The sequence below is a fragment of the Balearica regulorum genome, chromosome 1 (assembly GCF_011004875.1).
Source record: "Balearica regulorum gibbericeps isolate bBalReg1 chromosome 1, bBalReg1.pri, whole genome shotgun sequence".
In the NCBI taxonomy this organism is placed as follows: Eukaryota; Metazoa; Chordata; class Aves; order Gruiformes; family Gruidae; genus Balearica; species Balearica regulorum.
Window position 1 is genome coordinate 126,828,386 of NC_046184.1, and position 16,662 is coordinate 126,845,047.

At 35.6% G+C, this 16,662-nt stretch overlaps 1 protein-coding gene across 5 annotated transcripts in view; it reads left to right on the top strand.

The window, feature by feature from the left end:
- Positions 1–16,662, top strand: part of DMD (dystrophin) — a 1,320,554-nt gene that overhangs the window by 601,717 nt on the left and 702,175 nt on the right. For all 5 annotated transcript variants that reach the window (XM_075774516.1, XM_075774534.1, XM_075774546.1 and 2 more), the window contains 3 exons: positions 3,863–3,973; positions 8,425–8,598; positions 13,311–13,466. In XM_075774516.1, the coding sequence (XP_075630631.1) occupies positions 3,863–3,973; positions 8,425–8,598; positions 13,311–13,466 (441 nt within the window). The remainder of the gene's footprint in view (positions 1–3,862; positions 3,974–8,424; positions 8,599–13,310; positions 13,467–16,662) is intronic.

Here is a 16,662-nt window from a genome sequence, read left to right on the forward strand (position 1 = left end):
TTTTCTGCATCCTCCAAACTAGGGGGAAAACCTTCTCTCTGAGAGCAAAGAAAGATGTTCAGCTGGGAGCCCAGTGGGACAGAAAAGGACATTACCCTTGGGCTGGGGCGTGCAGCCTCCCACTGCAGGAGCACCTGCGAGAGCAGGGGACAGTGCCACAGCCAGCCCTCAGAGGTTGGTTACCTACATCTACCTACCATAGGTTCTGCCGCTAGCTCAGTTCACCCCAGAATGCTGCTGAAACCTGCTAGGCAGTAAAGAAATTTTGTGAGGAAAGGACCAGCTCTGCAAGGTCAGAAAGAGGTATAAAAAGGTCTTTCTGTTTACTACATATAGCCTACAAGTGTCCTCTCTTTAAGAAACTACCTGTCTTTAGTATATCAACCTGTGTTTCAACAAATTTTGGTTTTATAATTGAAAGCCTTTTGGTGTCTTCCATTAAGCTTCCTGTGGAGAAGACAGAAAAGTAATTAGTTTAATTAGTAAAGAGGAATTTAGTGAATTGTTTTTCTGTAATGGGCTTACAAAGTAAGAGAAATGAGGGGGGAAAAAGGAAGAAGTGCGGTTAATTCTAGCAACTTTATGTTAACCTAATCCCTTTGCTGTCACAGTTTTTCATCAGCTATAATTCACTGTGTTCAGTGTCTTTTTTGTGGAAGTTTATAAGTCAAATTAAGACTAGTAAATTGGCCACCCTCATTACAGTACATGCCCATAGAAAATATTTCTCTGTTCATTGCTTATTCTAAGTTCAAGTGACATCGAGGTTCCTTGTTCCGTCTTGGAACACGTTAATATATGAATCACTTGGATCTTTCTTCCGGATTTATCCAGCTTTTGACAACTTATTTATTTGTTGATCTTGGCAGTGTAGTCAGTATTGACTGCAAAGTAATTCCTCCCTGTGTTACAAATTTCTGGCAACTAATATCAATACAATGCAATGAGGTCAAGCAACATGAAATTAGGATATCTTGGAGGGTAATGTGCACTATAATACCTACCTACTGTGACCTTGCCACATTCCTGAAGTAACAGAACCAACAGAGTCATCTTCCTTCTTAAGGAGCAGACAAAAGAGACAAGAGGTTTCCTTCAGTTCTGGGGTGGATAATTATATCCCTGACCTGCCATGAGAAAAGCAGTTTCACCAGTGTGTCTTCCAGAATGTCTTTCAGACTTTTTTCAACTTGCTGGTTTTTCAATCACCTGTTTCTGTAGTGTCATCTTTTCAATGTTGCTCATACTAAAATCTGTGTTTGCATCTAATCTTGCCTTTTGAGCCATTAGTCCACAATATTAGTTTTATGTATATTATAGTTTTGTATTTTTTATCCTTTGATTATAAATAAATCACTTCCTTTTAATTAAATACAGAAGGCTGGGGGTTTAGTTTGTTGGGTTTTTTCCAGATTACTTTCATTGTTGTGATTTTGCTGATTATTGCTGACTGGCATTTCTCTAGTTTTTGTAAATATGATGATTGATGTTCTAATTATGGTAGCAAGTATTAATGGGAAGTGACATGTAATCAATTTTAATTCAAATTTCTGTTGCAAATAATGTTACAGAGTTTGTTTCTATGCCCTGTTACTTTTTTTCTACATGCTGTTCTCGAAGCATGAGATTGCAGCCAGGTTTGTGACAATTTTCAAATGAGACAAATATGTTGGTTCTTTTTACTTTCCTTTCTCTAATTCCAGATAGGAAAGGTTTTTTTCAAGAACTAGCTACACTGCTAATTCTCTACTTTTTGCTGTCAATATAACAAGACTCTACATTTCACATACATTCAAAAATCCTTTTGCTCTAGAAGTGGTCCTCATGAGAACAGGCATAACCAGTGCCCTGGTTTATGTATCTATGTACAATTAGTTTATACACATAGATACAAACACACTCTCTTATATTTCAGTTTACATATATATATATATATAGTGAATTAATAAACTTCCTAAAAAAATGCTAGTGATAGAAAAATGAGAATTCTTAGCCTGTAGGACAGAATAATTTAACCACAGTGGTATATATTAATTACGTACACTACCTTACATTATGATGCACTAGAAATTAAATGAAGGCAATTTTTGCTGCAAAGCTTTTGCTCTTAAGTAAAAGGGAAAATAGACAGGAATCGCTGAGAAAAGCAGAGGTGGGAATAATAGAAATGGAAAAAGAAAATTAGTGTTTTCTTGTGAATATTTAGAAGAAGTCCATGTAATAAATTCATGAGGGAAAATGGACAAAAAAGTTAAACAGTCATGTCAAAATTGAATGAAAAGGGGCACCATAGGTAGGTATTATAAATTGCCTTACATCTGTTCAGAACTGGTTTACTCTTTCTGCCTCTGAGCAGCAGTGGCAAATGCAAAATATCTTTTCTTGCTATAATCCTTACTAACTTCTCTTTTAAGCTTTCCTCTAATGTGTTTGTTCTCTCTAATTCTGTATTTTGATGTCAGAGTAGATGATGCTTCATCTCTCTCCTGCAGAGCAATTTTTAAAAAAGATAGAACAATCTCAATGCAATGTCCCATAATACCTAATTGCTTAAACACTACTCTTATCTGTACTGTGCTGTTCTGACCTAATCAGATAAGAACTGTTCAATAATGTGTTTTCCAGAGTGACTCTGAGGTTGAACAAAGTAAATTGGAAAATACAACCAAATATCAGTTAATTGATGAGATGCAGAAGCAAACAGTTGAAATATTGGTTGTGATATAGTATATTTTTCTAACATTCAGACTTGCTTCTTCCTTGTATATACAGTTCTGACTTCCAAGACATCATTTTGTCTTCAGGAGATAACTAATGCTGAGTCAGTGTATCTAGTCTTTAGTATATCTGAGAAATACTTGTATACCATGGGAGGGGGGGGGGAAGGATTAAGTCTAAAATCACTTTGTCATGCAGGAGTAATGGCCTCAAATACCTTTCCTGATAGGGACATACCTTGTCTGTATTTCATAGGGTGATTGTTCTCAGTAGTACTTGTCTAGTAATTTTGCTAATAAGTCTCTCATTTTCTAACAATTTAAAAATAAAAATATGTGAATCACTCTAAATTATGTTTTGTCAATGTACGTTATGGGAATTCTTTTCCATTACATTGCCAATACTACTTAAGCTAATTGTTTTGTGTAAGGTTGATTTATGGTGAACCAAAAAGGCTGATATTTTTCTTGTGAAAAGATTTGATTGTACACAGAAAGAGATAACCAGAAATGTGTATTAGAAAATGGATTAAGTATGTGTATTAATGAACTACATGTCATTATGCATTTACCATATCTACAGATAGTGAAGATAGATTCTGGTCAGTAATACGCCACAAATTGTGTACTGGTTTAGATAAAACACAACTCTGTGAGATGAAGATATACATACAGGATACTTTGATCAGTTTTCTTTCACTTCAACTGATGATACTGTGAAAATAATAATAAAAAAAGAATTGCGAAGCAAATCACTTTTCTATTTTTCTTTTCTATAATCAATTTTTAATTTTCTTCCCAATGAAAATAGTTGTTTTCCTCCAGAAGAAAGAAATCTTTAACTTTTTTTTGCCTACAATTTTATCACAATTTTCTTAGCAAGATTATGTCATGATTGTCACAATGTCAGAGTTATATATGTTTGAGCAGTAGAATAAGGCATTATGATCAAGAGAAACTAAACTGCATATTTTACAGGGCAGTGAACAAGTAATTCTTTGAATAATTTCCTCTAATGATCCAGTATATAGTGTAGTATTTCTGTTTAATATCTTTCAAAATCAACTGTTCCAAATAATATTAACAACAGAAATATTTTCTTCAAACCCTACTGATTGCTGTCCTTTTTTTTTTTTTTTCAATAGAAAATACAATCTGAATTAACAAGCCATGAGATTAGTTTGGAAGAAATGAAGAAACGAAACAGGGGTAAAGATGCTGCCAAAAGAGTGCTTTCCCAAATTGATGTGGCACAGGTATGCAAAATTTCCTCCATCTTTCCTTCACTCATGCAAACAAACAGCATGAGTAGTACTATTACTATAGATAAAATGTTCTTCTGTTTTAGCTGCTCCTTTCTAGCTAAGAAATTAGAGTAGGTAGAGCATACCAGCCATATCTTCCTACTGCTCGTTTTTCTGTTACAGCCTTCCTATATAGTTGGCAACAGTTCTAGGGTACACAGAGCTGATGTAACCAACAGACAGGGACGGTACATATGGGGTGTTTTGAATGTGCTGCAGTTGCAAGGAATAAAACTACAGTGAGGCTTTTTGGTATACCTTTTGAGGTACTTGAAAATATTTACAGTTAAAAGTATTTTCAAATATTTGGAAATATTTGGTAGAACTGCATTTGAAATTTATGCTGAGAACTGCATTCAATTCATTCCATTTCAAATGTTAGCTTATGCTTTATTTCATCTACTTTAATAGCCATAGAGACCTGTTTGAAATCGATGAATTAATTAGCACTTAGAAAAATATACATTTTTACCTGTTAATGTGTGATGGGTTCTTGGCTGTTTTGCTGCTTTTGTTTTTGGCATTAGTGCCGAAGTTCCCCAGGCTGCAACACCAATTGTCATAATTCATTGAGAAAGACAAAGAATTTTGTTATGGTATTAACAGTAAACAAGGCCATCTTTTCACCTCTGTCAAATATTTCTAGGTATCTTAGCTTCAGTTTTATATTTTATTATGGATAAAATTAATGGCTTTTAAACAATGAATTAATTTGAAATTAAAAAGTTGATTTTTATTTTTTTAATGTTTTCTCTTATCTATAGGACTAGCTTTTCTTTGCTGAGTATATTTACATTTCCTTATTTTTCTGTCTATCTTTACACTGATTCACCTTCTGATGGTCACCATGGCAGCTGTGATGTTTCCTGTATTTCATCTGTGAAATGCAGGCATCAGATGAGTTTGTATCTAAATATTTATAAATTCAACATCATGCAAGGGAGCACTAACCTTTCTAGATGTCTTTTTTTTTTTTTTTTTTCTTTCCTTAATCAATCTTTGTGCAGATATTTTTTTCTTCAAAAGGCTTCTGTAGATGACCATGTGCATCAGTGTGATTTTTGACAGATTGGTGGGGTCACTTTGAGAATCTATTTTGCTTACATTAGATAAAATATGAATGAAAAAATAGCACATTTTAGCAAATTACAATAGCAAATTACATTACATGCATAATGTAAACTACCAAAAAGGGTAAAAGCTGAACCTTGTGTTCCAAGTATTTAAGACTATATTTGATTTCAGGCCAGTGAACACTCTTGAATTCTTTTCCATCATTGTGCAGTACCTTTAGGGGTAAAACATGTTTCATTTTTGTTCCTGAAGAGCATTCTCATTTATAAATAATTACTTCATGAATTTCCTTTTCTTGCATTACATAATATTTCTCATTTGACATATATTTACTCTAATATTAGTTCAATTACCTAGACAGAAAGTAAAAAAATATGAAAATAAGTAATTACAATGAGATTGTGAAACAACTGTTAAGTGACCAAATTTATCCTGGCTTTTTGGATTACTGTAGGTTGACAGTTAAGTTCTGATTTTTAAATTTAAGGGAAAAAGGACGATTAGCAAAATAGAAATCTATTTCTGCCACAGTGATTTAAGACCTAGTTAGTCATACTAGGCTAACAATTGTTACATGGAAGTGAAATCTTGTCTGAGGAAGGGCTATTTTTGGAAATTCAATAGTAAATTCTTTGCGGGAAAAAATTATACAGCAGACGAATGACATACTTGTTTCTTTATTACTTTCATCTGTCCTTTAAGGTAAACACACTTGTCAGAGTAAAAAGATACTCAGTTGACTCCCTTCCCTTACCACATTACTAATTCCTAGTGATATTTTAACATTATTTATTGTAATAAAATATAAAACATTAAATCCCTAAAAATATTTAATTACTTATAGTTTTACTTTTGAATAACTATTGATCCTTTACTTCTAAATAAGACATTTTCATCAAATCAAAAATGAATGATCCTGAGTTAGTTGTGGGCTTTCCTTTTCTCCCATCAGTTGTTTCTGTGCTCTTTATCCAGGCCAGCCAAGTTTGCCTACTGACCATTTGAATATTGCCATCAATTCAGGTTTTGATATGAAGTAAATTCAGCGGACTACACATTTTAAGTATTTAAGAAGTCTCATGTTACTTCTCACCACAGATCCATTTAGCCCAAACCCGTATCTCCAATAGTAGCCAGAAGACAGTGACGAGGTACAGTAAGGCGAATATTTAGTGATGCTTCCCAGTGAATTGCAACTAAGGAACTTCTGGGACAGAGATATTTAAAAGCTCATGTTTAAATGCTTTCTCAAGTCTTGTAAATTGCTGGAATCCTCAATTTAACAGCTAGTTACACAGTTTAACTGAATGCTATGTGAAGTTGTCCTTCCTTTTGTTCATTTTGGTTTCCCTATATGAGTTTAACTTGGTGTCACTTTCTTCATGAATTTTGAGCAACAGTTAATAATCATTTGCTAGTCAACTTTTTGCATACCACTAATTTTACTCCTCATCAGTTGTCTCTTTTCCAGACTGACTAGTATGTTAAATCGTACTGAGACCTTTAGATACATAGCTTTGATTGTCCTGTCGTTCTTCTTTATATGTTTTCTATTTTTACAATAACTTTTCATGATGAGGTGATGAAAACTGCATAAATTATCCAGGAATAATATAGCTTTATACAATGACTTTTGTACTGTGAGAGGTATTTTTGGTTTTGTTCTTTATGTTCCAAACCATTCCAAATATCCATTTTGCTTGTTTGGCTGCTTTTAAGTATTGAGCTGATTTTATTTTTTTTTTTTTTAACTGTCAGAGATAAATATAAGTACATAATATAACTGTTACAGTTATCTATTATAACTCAAGTGAGAGTGCTAATAGATAATTTAGATCCCACTTGTGTATCAAACTTGCTGTTTCTTTTGTGATGTGCATTACTTTTAATTTTTGGATGAATTAAATATAATTTGCTTGTTTTTTTCCTACAGATCCTCAGTACTGTGCAATCCTTCAGTGACCCTTCACAGATGGCTTTAGTTTTCTCTACCATTAATACTGTCATTCTCTCTCTTTTCTAGATAATTTTTAATTATTGACCAACAGAGATTGTAACAGATACCGATGTGGCATTGCAAGCTTCCCACAGGACTTGATCTTCATCAAGTTGAAGTGTCATGACAAGATGAAAAACTAATTATGTATGAATTTAGTGTATGCAAACACAGTGAAGAAAAATAAGACCACTTATTCCTACCCTTTGTTTCCCATTTTTATTAAATTGTTTACTTATTTATCTAGGGAAAGACTTCCTTTCTTACCTCGTTGGATCTCAATTTCATTGAGTATTTAATGAGGGAAGTTGTTGGAAGGAGCTATTGGAAATCTACGGTTTTCTGTATTATCCAGAATTGTCTTCTGCTCATGATTCCTGCCTCCTTCACAGAAATCTGATAGATGTGGGAAACACTTTTACTAATGATTATCTATAGGCTAATTTTATTCCTTATTGTAGTTTTTCTCAAGTTTGTATCGTACAAACAGCACTACATTGGTATAAAGTGTCCAGGATATGAAGATAAAAAAATCAAAAGTGTGTTTGCAGATGCTAAGTTCCTATTTAATTACTTATCCGTTTCTTAGAGACATTTTTTTTCAAACAGTAGAAAAACTTATTCTACTAGTACTTTGCTCCGTACTTCTAAAAAGAAATCAGTTCCTATTCAAGTAGATAATTAAAATGCCCTTTCTTTATATTTAATTATTTCCCCTCCCCTTGAGGTAGGGATCATGTGATCAAGCTGTATAATTAATGCACAAAGATAACAAATTGTGAAAATAATGAAATTAGAAGCTGTGCTTGTCATAGATTTTTCTGCCTTCAAATTACTTTCTTTTTACTCTAGGTTATGCTTTTTTAAATTGAAATAGAAATCAATTTTATACTCTAAATCTCAGCTTTGTGCTAGACCTACTTACTTCCCAGCCACTTTATTAGGGTTTCTTTGAGGGACTAAAAGATTCACTCCTCATACCAGGAAGCAGCAACATGGTAGAGTTGATGAGTGTCCACTCTGGAATGTGAATTTGTTATTCTCAAGCCACTAAACCTCCATTTAATGAAAACTCTCCCTTTGTTCACTTGAGTATATGGACTCTTTTGTCACGGGCTCTGATGCATCCAGTCCCCGGGATAATACAATATTTTTTTTCCTCCTGTGAAGACCAAGATTCTCTGCTGCTGGTATTTTCCCCAAAAGTTTGAAATTCTTTCAATAAGAAACTGCTGATTGATAATGGATTCTGTGTATTCTGAAACAGATCTAAGACTTGTCTTCAGAGTTGACTTGACTTCACATTTACTACTCACTCATGTTTACTTTTCAGAAAAAGCTGCAGGATGTCTCCACAAAGTTTCGCTTGTTTCAGAAGCCAGCCAACTTCGAACAGCGCCTACAAGAATGTAAAAGAATTTTAGATGAAGTGAAGTTGCAGGTGCCCAAGCTGGAGATGAAGAGTGTTGAGCAGGAAGTAGTACAATCGCAGTTGGATCATTGCATGGTGAATATTCAAAGATACTGTCTTTCTATTTGTTTCCTGCCTGTTCTGTCTTTCAAATTTAAAGCATTTTCAATTATAATGTCAATATTTCTTTGGGAGATATTAGAAAAGATTCTGAGGAAGATTTAAGAGCAAAGTTACAGAATTAAATTTATGGGAACAGTTTTAGTTAAAGTTCAGGTTTTTCCAAGGAGACGAGGATAGAGAGAAGGGGTTAATCCTCTTTGTACTACTTGCTTGCAAATGAAATTAGAAAGACATTGTACACTTAAAATTGTATTAAATTGCAAAGTTTCACAGGATATAATTACATGGTGAAATAGTTCTAACAGTCTGACAGTAACTTTATCCTTGCTAGATATAATTCTTTCTACATATAATTTCTTTCTATACAATTGTCCGAGCAGCCAGGGACAAGGTTAGGAAAGCTAAAGCCCTGATAGAAATTAGTCTGGCCAGGAACATCAAGGGAAACAAGAAGAGCTTCTGTAGGTATGTCCGTGGGCCCCCTCTGGAAGGAAATGGGAGACCTGGTTACCCAGGATATGGAGAAGGCTGAGGTACTCAGTGACTGTTTTGCATCAGTCTTGCACCAGCAAGTGCTCAAGCCACATCAACCACGTCACAGAAAGCAAAGGCAGGGACTGGGAGAATGAAGAACTGCCCACTATACAAGAAGATCAGATTTGAGACCATCTAAGGAACCTGAAGGTGCATGAGTCCATAGCACCTGATGAGATGCATTCACAGGTCCAAAGGGAACTGGCGGATGAAGTGGCTAAGCCACTCTCCATCATATTTGGGAAGTCGTGTCAGTCCAGTGAAGTTCCCACTGACTGGAAAAGGGGAAACATAACCCCCATTTTTAGAAATGAAAAAAAGAGGAAGACCTGAGGAACTACAGGCCAGTCAGTCTCACCTCTGTGCGCAGCAAGATCATGGAGTAGATCCTCCTGGAAACTGTGCTCGGATACATGGAAAATAAGGAGGTGATTGGTGACAGCCAACATGGCTTCACTAAGGGCAAATTGTGCCCGACAAATTTGGTGGCCTTCTATGACAGGGTTACAGCATTAGTGGATAAGGGAAAGCAACTGATGTCATCTACCTGGACTTGTGTGAAACATTTGACACTGTCTTGCATGACATGCTTGTCTCTAAATTGGAGAGACATGGATTCAATGGATGGACCACTCGGTGGATAAGGAACTGGCTGGATGGTCACACTCAGAGTTGTGTTCAATGGCTCAATGTCCAAGTTGAGACCAGTGATGAGTGGTGTTCCTCAGGGGTCGGTACTGGGACCGGCACTATTTAACATCTTTGTTGGTGACATGGACAGTGGGATCGAGTGCACCCTCAGCATGTTTGCCAACACCACCAAGCTGTGTGGTGTGGTCGACACACTGGAGGGAAGGGATGCCATCTAGAGGGGCCTTGACAGGCTGGAGAGGTAGGCCCATGCGAACCTCATGAAGTTCAACAAGGCCAAGTGCAAGGTCCTGCACATGGGTTTGGGCAATCCCAAGCATGACTATAGGCTGGGCGAGGAATGGATTGAAAGCAGCCCTGAGGAGAAGAACTTGGGGGTCTCGGTGGACGAGAAGCTCAACATGACCCAGTGATGCGCGTTTGCAGCCCAGAAAGCCAAGTGTATCCTGGGCTGCATCAATAAGGGTAACCAGCAGGTCGAGGGAGGTGATTCTGCCCTTCTGCTCCGCTCTCATGAGACGCCACCTGGAGTACTGCATCCAGCTCTGGGCCCCCAACATAAGAAGGACATGGATGTGTTGGAGTGAGTCCAGAGGAGGGCCATGAAGCTGATCAGAGGGCTGGAGCACCTCTCCTATGAGGACAGGCTGAGAGAGTTGGGATTGTTCAGCCTGGAGAAGAGAAGGCTCCGGGGACACCATATAGCACCGTTCCAGTACCTGAAGGGAGCCTACAGGAAAGCTGGAGAGGGACTGTTTATCAAGAAGTGTAGTGATAGGACATGGGGCAATGGGTTTAAAGTAAAAGAGGGTAGATTCAGATGAGATATCAGGAAGAAATTCTTTACTGTGAGAGTGCTGAGCACTGGAATAGGTTTCCTGGAGAGACTGTAGATGCCTCCTCCCTGGAAGTGTTCAAGACCAGGTTGGATGGGGCTTTGGGCAACCTGGTCTAGTGGAGGGTGTCCCTGCCCATGGCAGGGGGGTTGGAACTAGATGATCTTTGAGATCCCTTCAACCCAAACCATTCTATGATGCTATGACATGTTGTTCTCCTCTTCTGCCATGCCAAAGACTTCGCAGAAGCATGGGATGCTAATTAAATGACTGAAAAAATTTAATTTGAAAATATGTATTTATGTGCAGAAAGCTAAAGATTACAGAATGTTGTCTTGGTTTCAGAATGAGAAACAAAGTACCAATTACTCACAAAATTGAAAAAAAAAAATCAAACCATTCTCATTTCAGTGAACTTTCAAACAATGGTCATGTATTTTCACTATGTGAAAAGTGCAGTCAGAAGTTCAGTCCCTTTCTAACTCCCCTCTTCCCGTCTTGCATATGAGTTTATCTCCCTGGATGGGCTCTATTTTCCACAGTATGCTACTGTCATAGAAGTCCATGATGTAACGAAACGAGATTTTGCAATGCACAAGTCTATTCTAGCCAGGAAACACAAAACATAAAGGAAAAACATAGATTACAACTTCCATGAGATAGCATGCTGTAACTTTTCTTACAAGAGCAAAAGAACTGAATATGTCCTAAAACATTTGAGGAAAATCTACATGAATCTCTTTACTATCCCTGTGATCCTGTAACCCTTTACTGTTGAAGGGAAGATGAACACCATGTGCTTGATGATAATAAATTACAGATTTTAACAGTAAAAATCAGGCCAATCAGATCCTTGTCTTCAGTTGTGGGTTTTTTTCTGGAGCAATGGCATGCCTGAAGATGTTTTTGTCCTTCAACTTCTTTCAGATCTAAATGTAAGAACTTAAATTAAAAACTAAGTGTGGAAGAAGATGATGCTATTTCTTTACATCTTATTTTTTTCTTAAATGCAGTTACCCTTAAATTCATAGTCTTATCAGAATGACACAGTAATTAGAAGCTCTGTGCTGAATTAAAGTATTCTCACTTGGCAGTTAGTTTTTGCTGCCCTGTCTTATTCTATAGAAGACTTACACTGTTTTTAGAGGATCTTTATATACAAAGAATCAATTACTGTTTCCATTGTAAAAATCTAGTTACAATATCTCATCGGCTCTTAACCAATGTGCATCATTCAATAGCTTCCTAATTTGTTGACAGGTTTTCAGTGATGAAGAATGTATTTATCATATTAAGGACCTAGAAAGCAGTTGGACTATATACATACCACTTTAAGTAAATAAAATAATAACCATGTTAAGAATTGGCTTGGTAATTAACTTTAGATTATGGAGGAAATGTGCTTGGATATTTTTTTGTCAGAGCTGCTGGGAAAAAAAAAAAAAATCTTGTCTTTACTGTCCAGATGTACTAGACACAGATTTTACATTGTGGGAGATCCTGCTACTGAGAGAAAAGCTCAAAAAATCAGAGATGAAAAAAGTACAGTGTAATTTAATTTGCAGTTCTGTCAAAGTGTATAGGACAGTAAGTTTATTTTCCAACATATGATGGCAAAATGCTAGAATGCAGAATTCAGCTAGACATCTCAACAATAAAGCTTCTCAACAGCTTCACATTTCCCATTCTTCACATACCTGTGTGGTAAAGGACACTGTGTATCTCTGTGGAGTCCTTTTCCACTGTGAAATTTCCATGTCAAGGCAGAATTTAATCTTTGATTAAAAAGAAAAATAAATTCAACTTCTGCTCTACTTACATGAATGTTAATCTGGACATTTATGTGGCTGTTAAATGGCTTGAGATACCAAGCCATACATTGCGATGATGGTACCGACTTTCTGCATATGGAAAGAAAGAATGCTTTCATTTTTCTTACAATCACTCATTTGAAATATTAGGGAAATATATTGTGTTTAAAGAGTGCTTGCTTATTTAATGTATTTTGACTTAACCTCATTATATTATTTTTCATGTAGATTTTTTAATTATTTAATGATGTTGTGAATAGTATTACACTTAGTAAATGTAAGGGAAATCCTCTATCCAACCAGTCTCTAGAATTAGTAGTATGAAAAAAAAGTCAAATTTGTGAGTTTAGTGGCTGTTTGTAGTTTAAATACATCCAAGAAGCTACATGTATTGACAGAAGACATTTGTTGTTTTTTTAAATATTGCATTATCTAAATTAAGTTGAAAACAACATTTGTCATATCTTATAACAATTACTGATAGTACGTACTTTCTAGTACTATAACATTTCTACCCTTGGTTTTGGTGACAAATCTTTGAAACCAATATTGGTAAAGATAGGCTGTTCTGAATCTGTTAGTTTGAACTCTGATTAAGAGACTGATGAATTTTTCTCATAACCTTTCTTTTATTACACATACACACTCAGGGTGAATTTTCTCTATTCTTAGGTACCTCCCAACTCCTTTAGCTTTCAAATGGGAGTAGAGGGTGCTCAGAGTCATGTATGATGGTGGTTTTATACAGCAAAGAGCATAAAGGCTTCTAGGGCATCTTTATAATATCTTCAATAGTCTTCTGGTTTACTTATTTTAATGGTGGTATTTCACTTTCATATTTCTATTTGATTAGAAATTATATAAAAGCCTGAGTGAGGTGAAGTCTGAAGTGGAAACAGTGATAAAAACTGGGAGGCAGATTGTTCAAAAGCAGCAGACAGAGAACCCAAAAGAACTGGATGAAAGGCTTACAGCTTTGAAGTTGCAATATAATGAATTGGGTGCAAAGGTAAGCTCTGTGTTTTTTAATATAAAACTATGCCCTCTTTAACTTGCAAAGTGAAGAATAATCTTACTATGGTAAGTAAATGGGGGTTTTTATTGGTTCTATCAAGGCATGCACATTTTCTAAACAGTGGGATAGAAAGAATGGAGGCAAAAGGAATCATCAGGATGGCTATTCAGTTGTTCTAAGAAAAAACAGAACCTCCTAGAAAAATATAAAATTGCTTTATTACAGTTTAAAAATATACATAGTATTTTAAATTTTTTTTTCTACTAGTTCATTGATTTTTAGGACTCAAAGGGGGAGGTTGTTTCCTCTTAATACCTTAAACAATCACTTGTTTCAAAACACTTCAGGTCAGGAAAATATTTAGATTTTGTTTGTGATTTTTTTCATGTTTTACTTAAGTAGCTACTTTGTAGAAGAGACAATTCTACCTTTTCATTTCCTTCTCTGCCTCTGACTATACAGATCTTTAAGTATTTCATTTCCATTTGCTGCTTTTCAAAAATCTGTTCAAATAACATTCTTGCTACTGCAGCTTCCCTCAGGAGGCATTTGTGTACAACTCTGCTTTGCTTCATCTGCACTCTGGAGTGCACTCCTGAACACGTGTTCAGTTATTGTCATAACCGTTCCCTGGTTTAAACGGCATGTACAACCCTGACTTACCTTTTCTTCTATCATAATATATAAACCACATAGAATATTGTTTAGTTATAACTATGTGGAATAACTACCATTGTTGAACAACTCAGATACCAGAAAACTCTGGTTTAGAATTTAGTCATTTGTTATCCTTCATTCTGTATGGATTGTCAAATGACTTCATGTTGGGCAAAAGTGAATCATCATCCTTTGAGGTCTGTAATGAGGAATGTGTTGGCTTGGAATAGAACTATTTAGGAAACTCCTGTTAAAAAACAAACACATACCAAAAAACCCAAACAAACAAGCTAAAACAAAACAAAAAACCTATCCCCCTGATATTTATACAGTGCTTAATGTATGTTAGCATATGATTAGGAGGACTACATGAATACTTTCCCAATATTCTCTTATCTAATTTAAAAAAAAAAAAAATGCGCATTGATCCCTAAAGGCTTTTTATTCTGGGTCTGCATTATCTCTGGAGCATATTGCCTGCTCCTGAAGTGCAGTCCTCTACAAGGATCTTTGAGCTCTGAAGAGGAGTTGTGGCATTGTCCTAAAAAAGATTTCATGCAAATAATTCTGTTAACAACTATCCTTCATTGCTTTGTTTTCTTCCTTCTGCCCTCATTAGAACTATCCACAGAACTTCTAAAAAATGTAGGATTAGAGTAAATTTGGTGCTGTAACTGGCTGAATGAAGACTGTGAATGACAGATAAAGTTGCCTGTTTATTTCTAAAATGTATGCACCTCAAATATACAGAATAGGACACATTGCAATTTTTTTTTTTTTTGGTCAGATTATAAATTATTAAAACCTGTGAATGACAGATAAAGTTGCCTGTTTATTTCTAAAATGTATGCGCCTCAAATATACAGAACAGGACACATTGCAATTTTTTTTTTTTTTTTTTGGTCAGATTATAAATTATTAAAACCATAAATTGTTACTAACTAGGAAAATGAGCCCATGGTAATACTGTGAGAGTATGTGTGTTAAACACATAATAATAATCAAGCCCCACTGACTACAGTATGATGAAACAATAAGAGTTACGTTATTTTTGACAAAGATAATACTCGATTGGGAATCTGAATTAAACTAGTTCTCTCTTGCTAGGAAAATAAAGTCATTAAGAGACATCAATCTTTTGAGTGTCAAGAAAACTGAAGAGTCTACTTCATTAAGGTGTGGACAGCTATCATTTGAGATTAGATAATATCTTTGGTTTCTCCATTGTTTTAAAAAGGATTGTAGCATTTAGTCCTACACTATATTTAACATATCATCAGACAGGTGCCGTTGTTTTAGGAAATCTCTCTTAACAAATGAAGGGATAAAAATGTGCCATTAGGAAGCCATTACTGGTCTGAAGTGAGCCATATTGCAAATTGATGTGACTCAAAAATCTGCGGTGCTGTGTTTAGTTTTCTTGTCCTTGATGTAATTTCTCCCATTTACATTTAAGTAGCATGGTAGTTAACAGTTTTAGAGTCACAAAGGCCCAGAGATACAGAACTAAAAGAATCAGTTAGCCATTATCAGCCCTAATTGATTGCATTGAGTCAAGGTCTGTCTTTTTAAGAGAAAAATTATAATAGTTGTAACTAATAGTAAGTCTCAGGACTGAAATATGTAGACTCACTTGTGTGATTTCATATGTACTGCTTCAGGACATGCCCCTATATTTAAAACAATCTTTAAGCATATGGAATGGTTTAATTTAAACATGTTGAACAATGCTGAAGTGTTGTGCTCTTAAATGGACAGGAAAAATGTAATAATTTCTGATAATTTCTCTCCCTACTGTAGTTTTTCTATATATTTTAGGTATCATAACTTTAGACTCTCAACCTTGAAAGTCTTCCCTTCAGAAGAAGGGGAAGCTGGGAGGGTTTGGGGGGGGGGGGGGGTCCTTCCTTTTTTTTTTTTAAGCATAAACAGGTATGGATATAAATACCCATGAATATTCCTAATTGTTTAGGTTGTATCAGATCTTAAACCTCTCTTTGGTCTAGGAATGAGTTTTGTCTGTTCAAAACTTGGAGTTTTGCCCCACATTTTTAGCCAAATATGCTTTAAAAACATGATGGATAATTTTGCAACTTTAGTAGGGCCCTTAGTGTAAATAGATTTGAGATGAAATTGCAAGAAAGCGAAATGTCATTTGAATATCGTGGTGTAGTGGTTCCATTTAGGAGAAATATTCCATGCCCGTGCTTATTTATGCATTCACTTGGCAGTATTCTCTCTCTGCCACAAGCAGATATACAGATATACATGCAAACTACCTATTACACCTTAGGTAGTTTTAGTTGTGAGTGGCTGTGAGGTAGGGTCTGTAGCACCCTTGTGCCAAATCTCTCTACGGTAATACATCAGAACAGGGAGCTGGACTCTAAAAGAAAGTGACAGTAATAATGTTCTTGCTGCTCTCCCTAGGGCGTTGCATGCAGTACGGGCAAGGTCAGGTCTTGCCTCACAACAGCACTGCTGCACGGGACTTTTTGGCTGTAACACTAAAAGGCCGTAAAATACCTTTCTT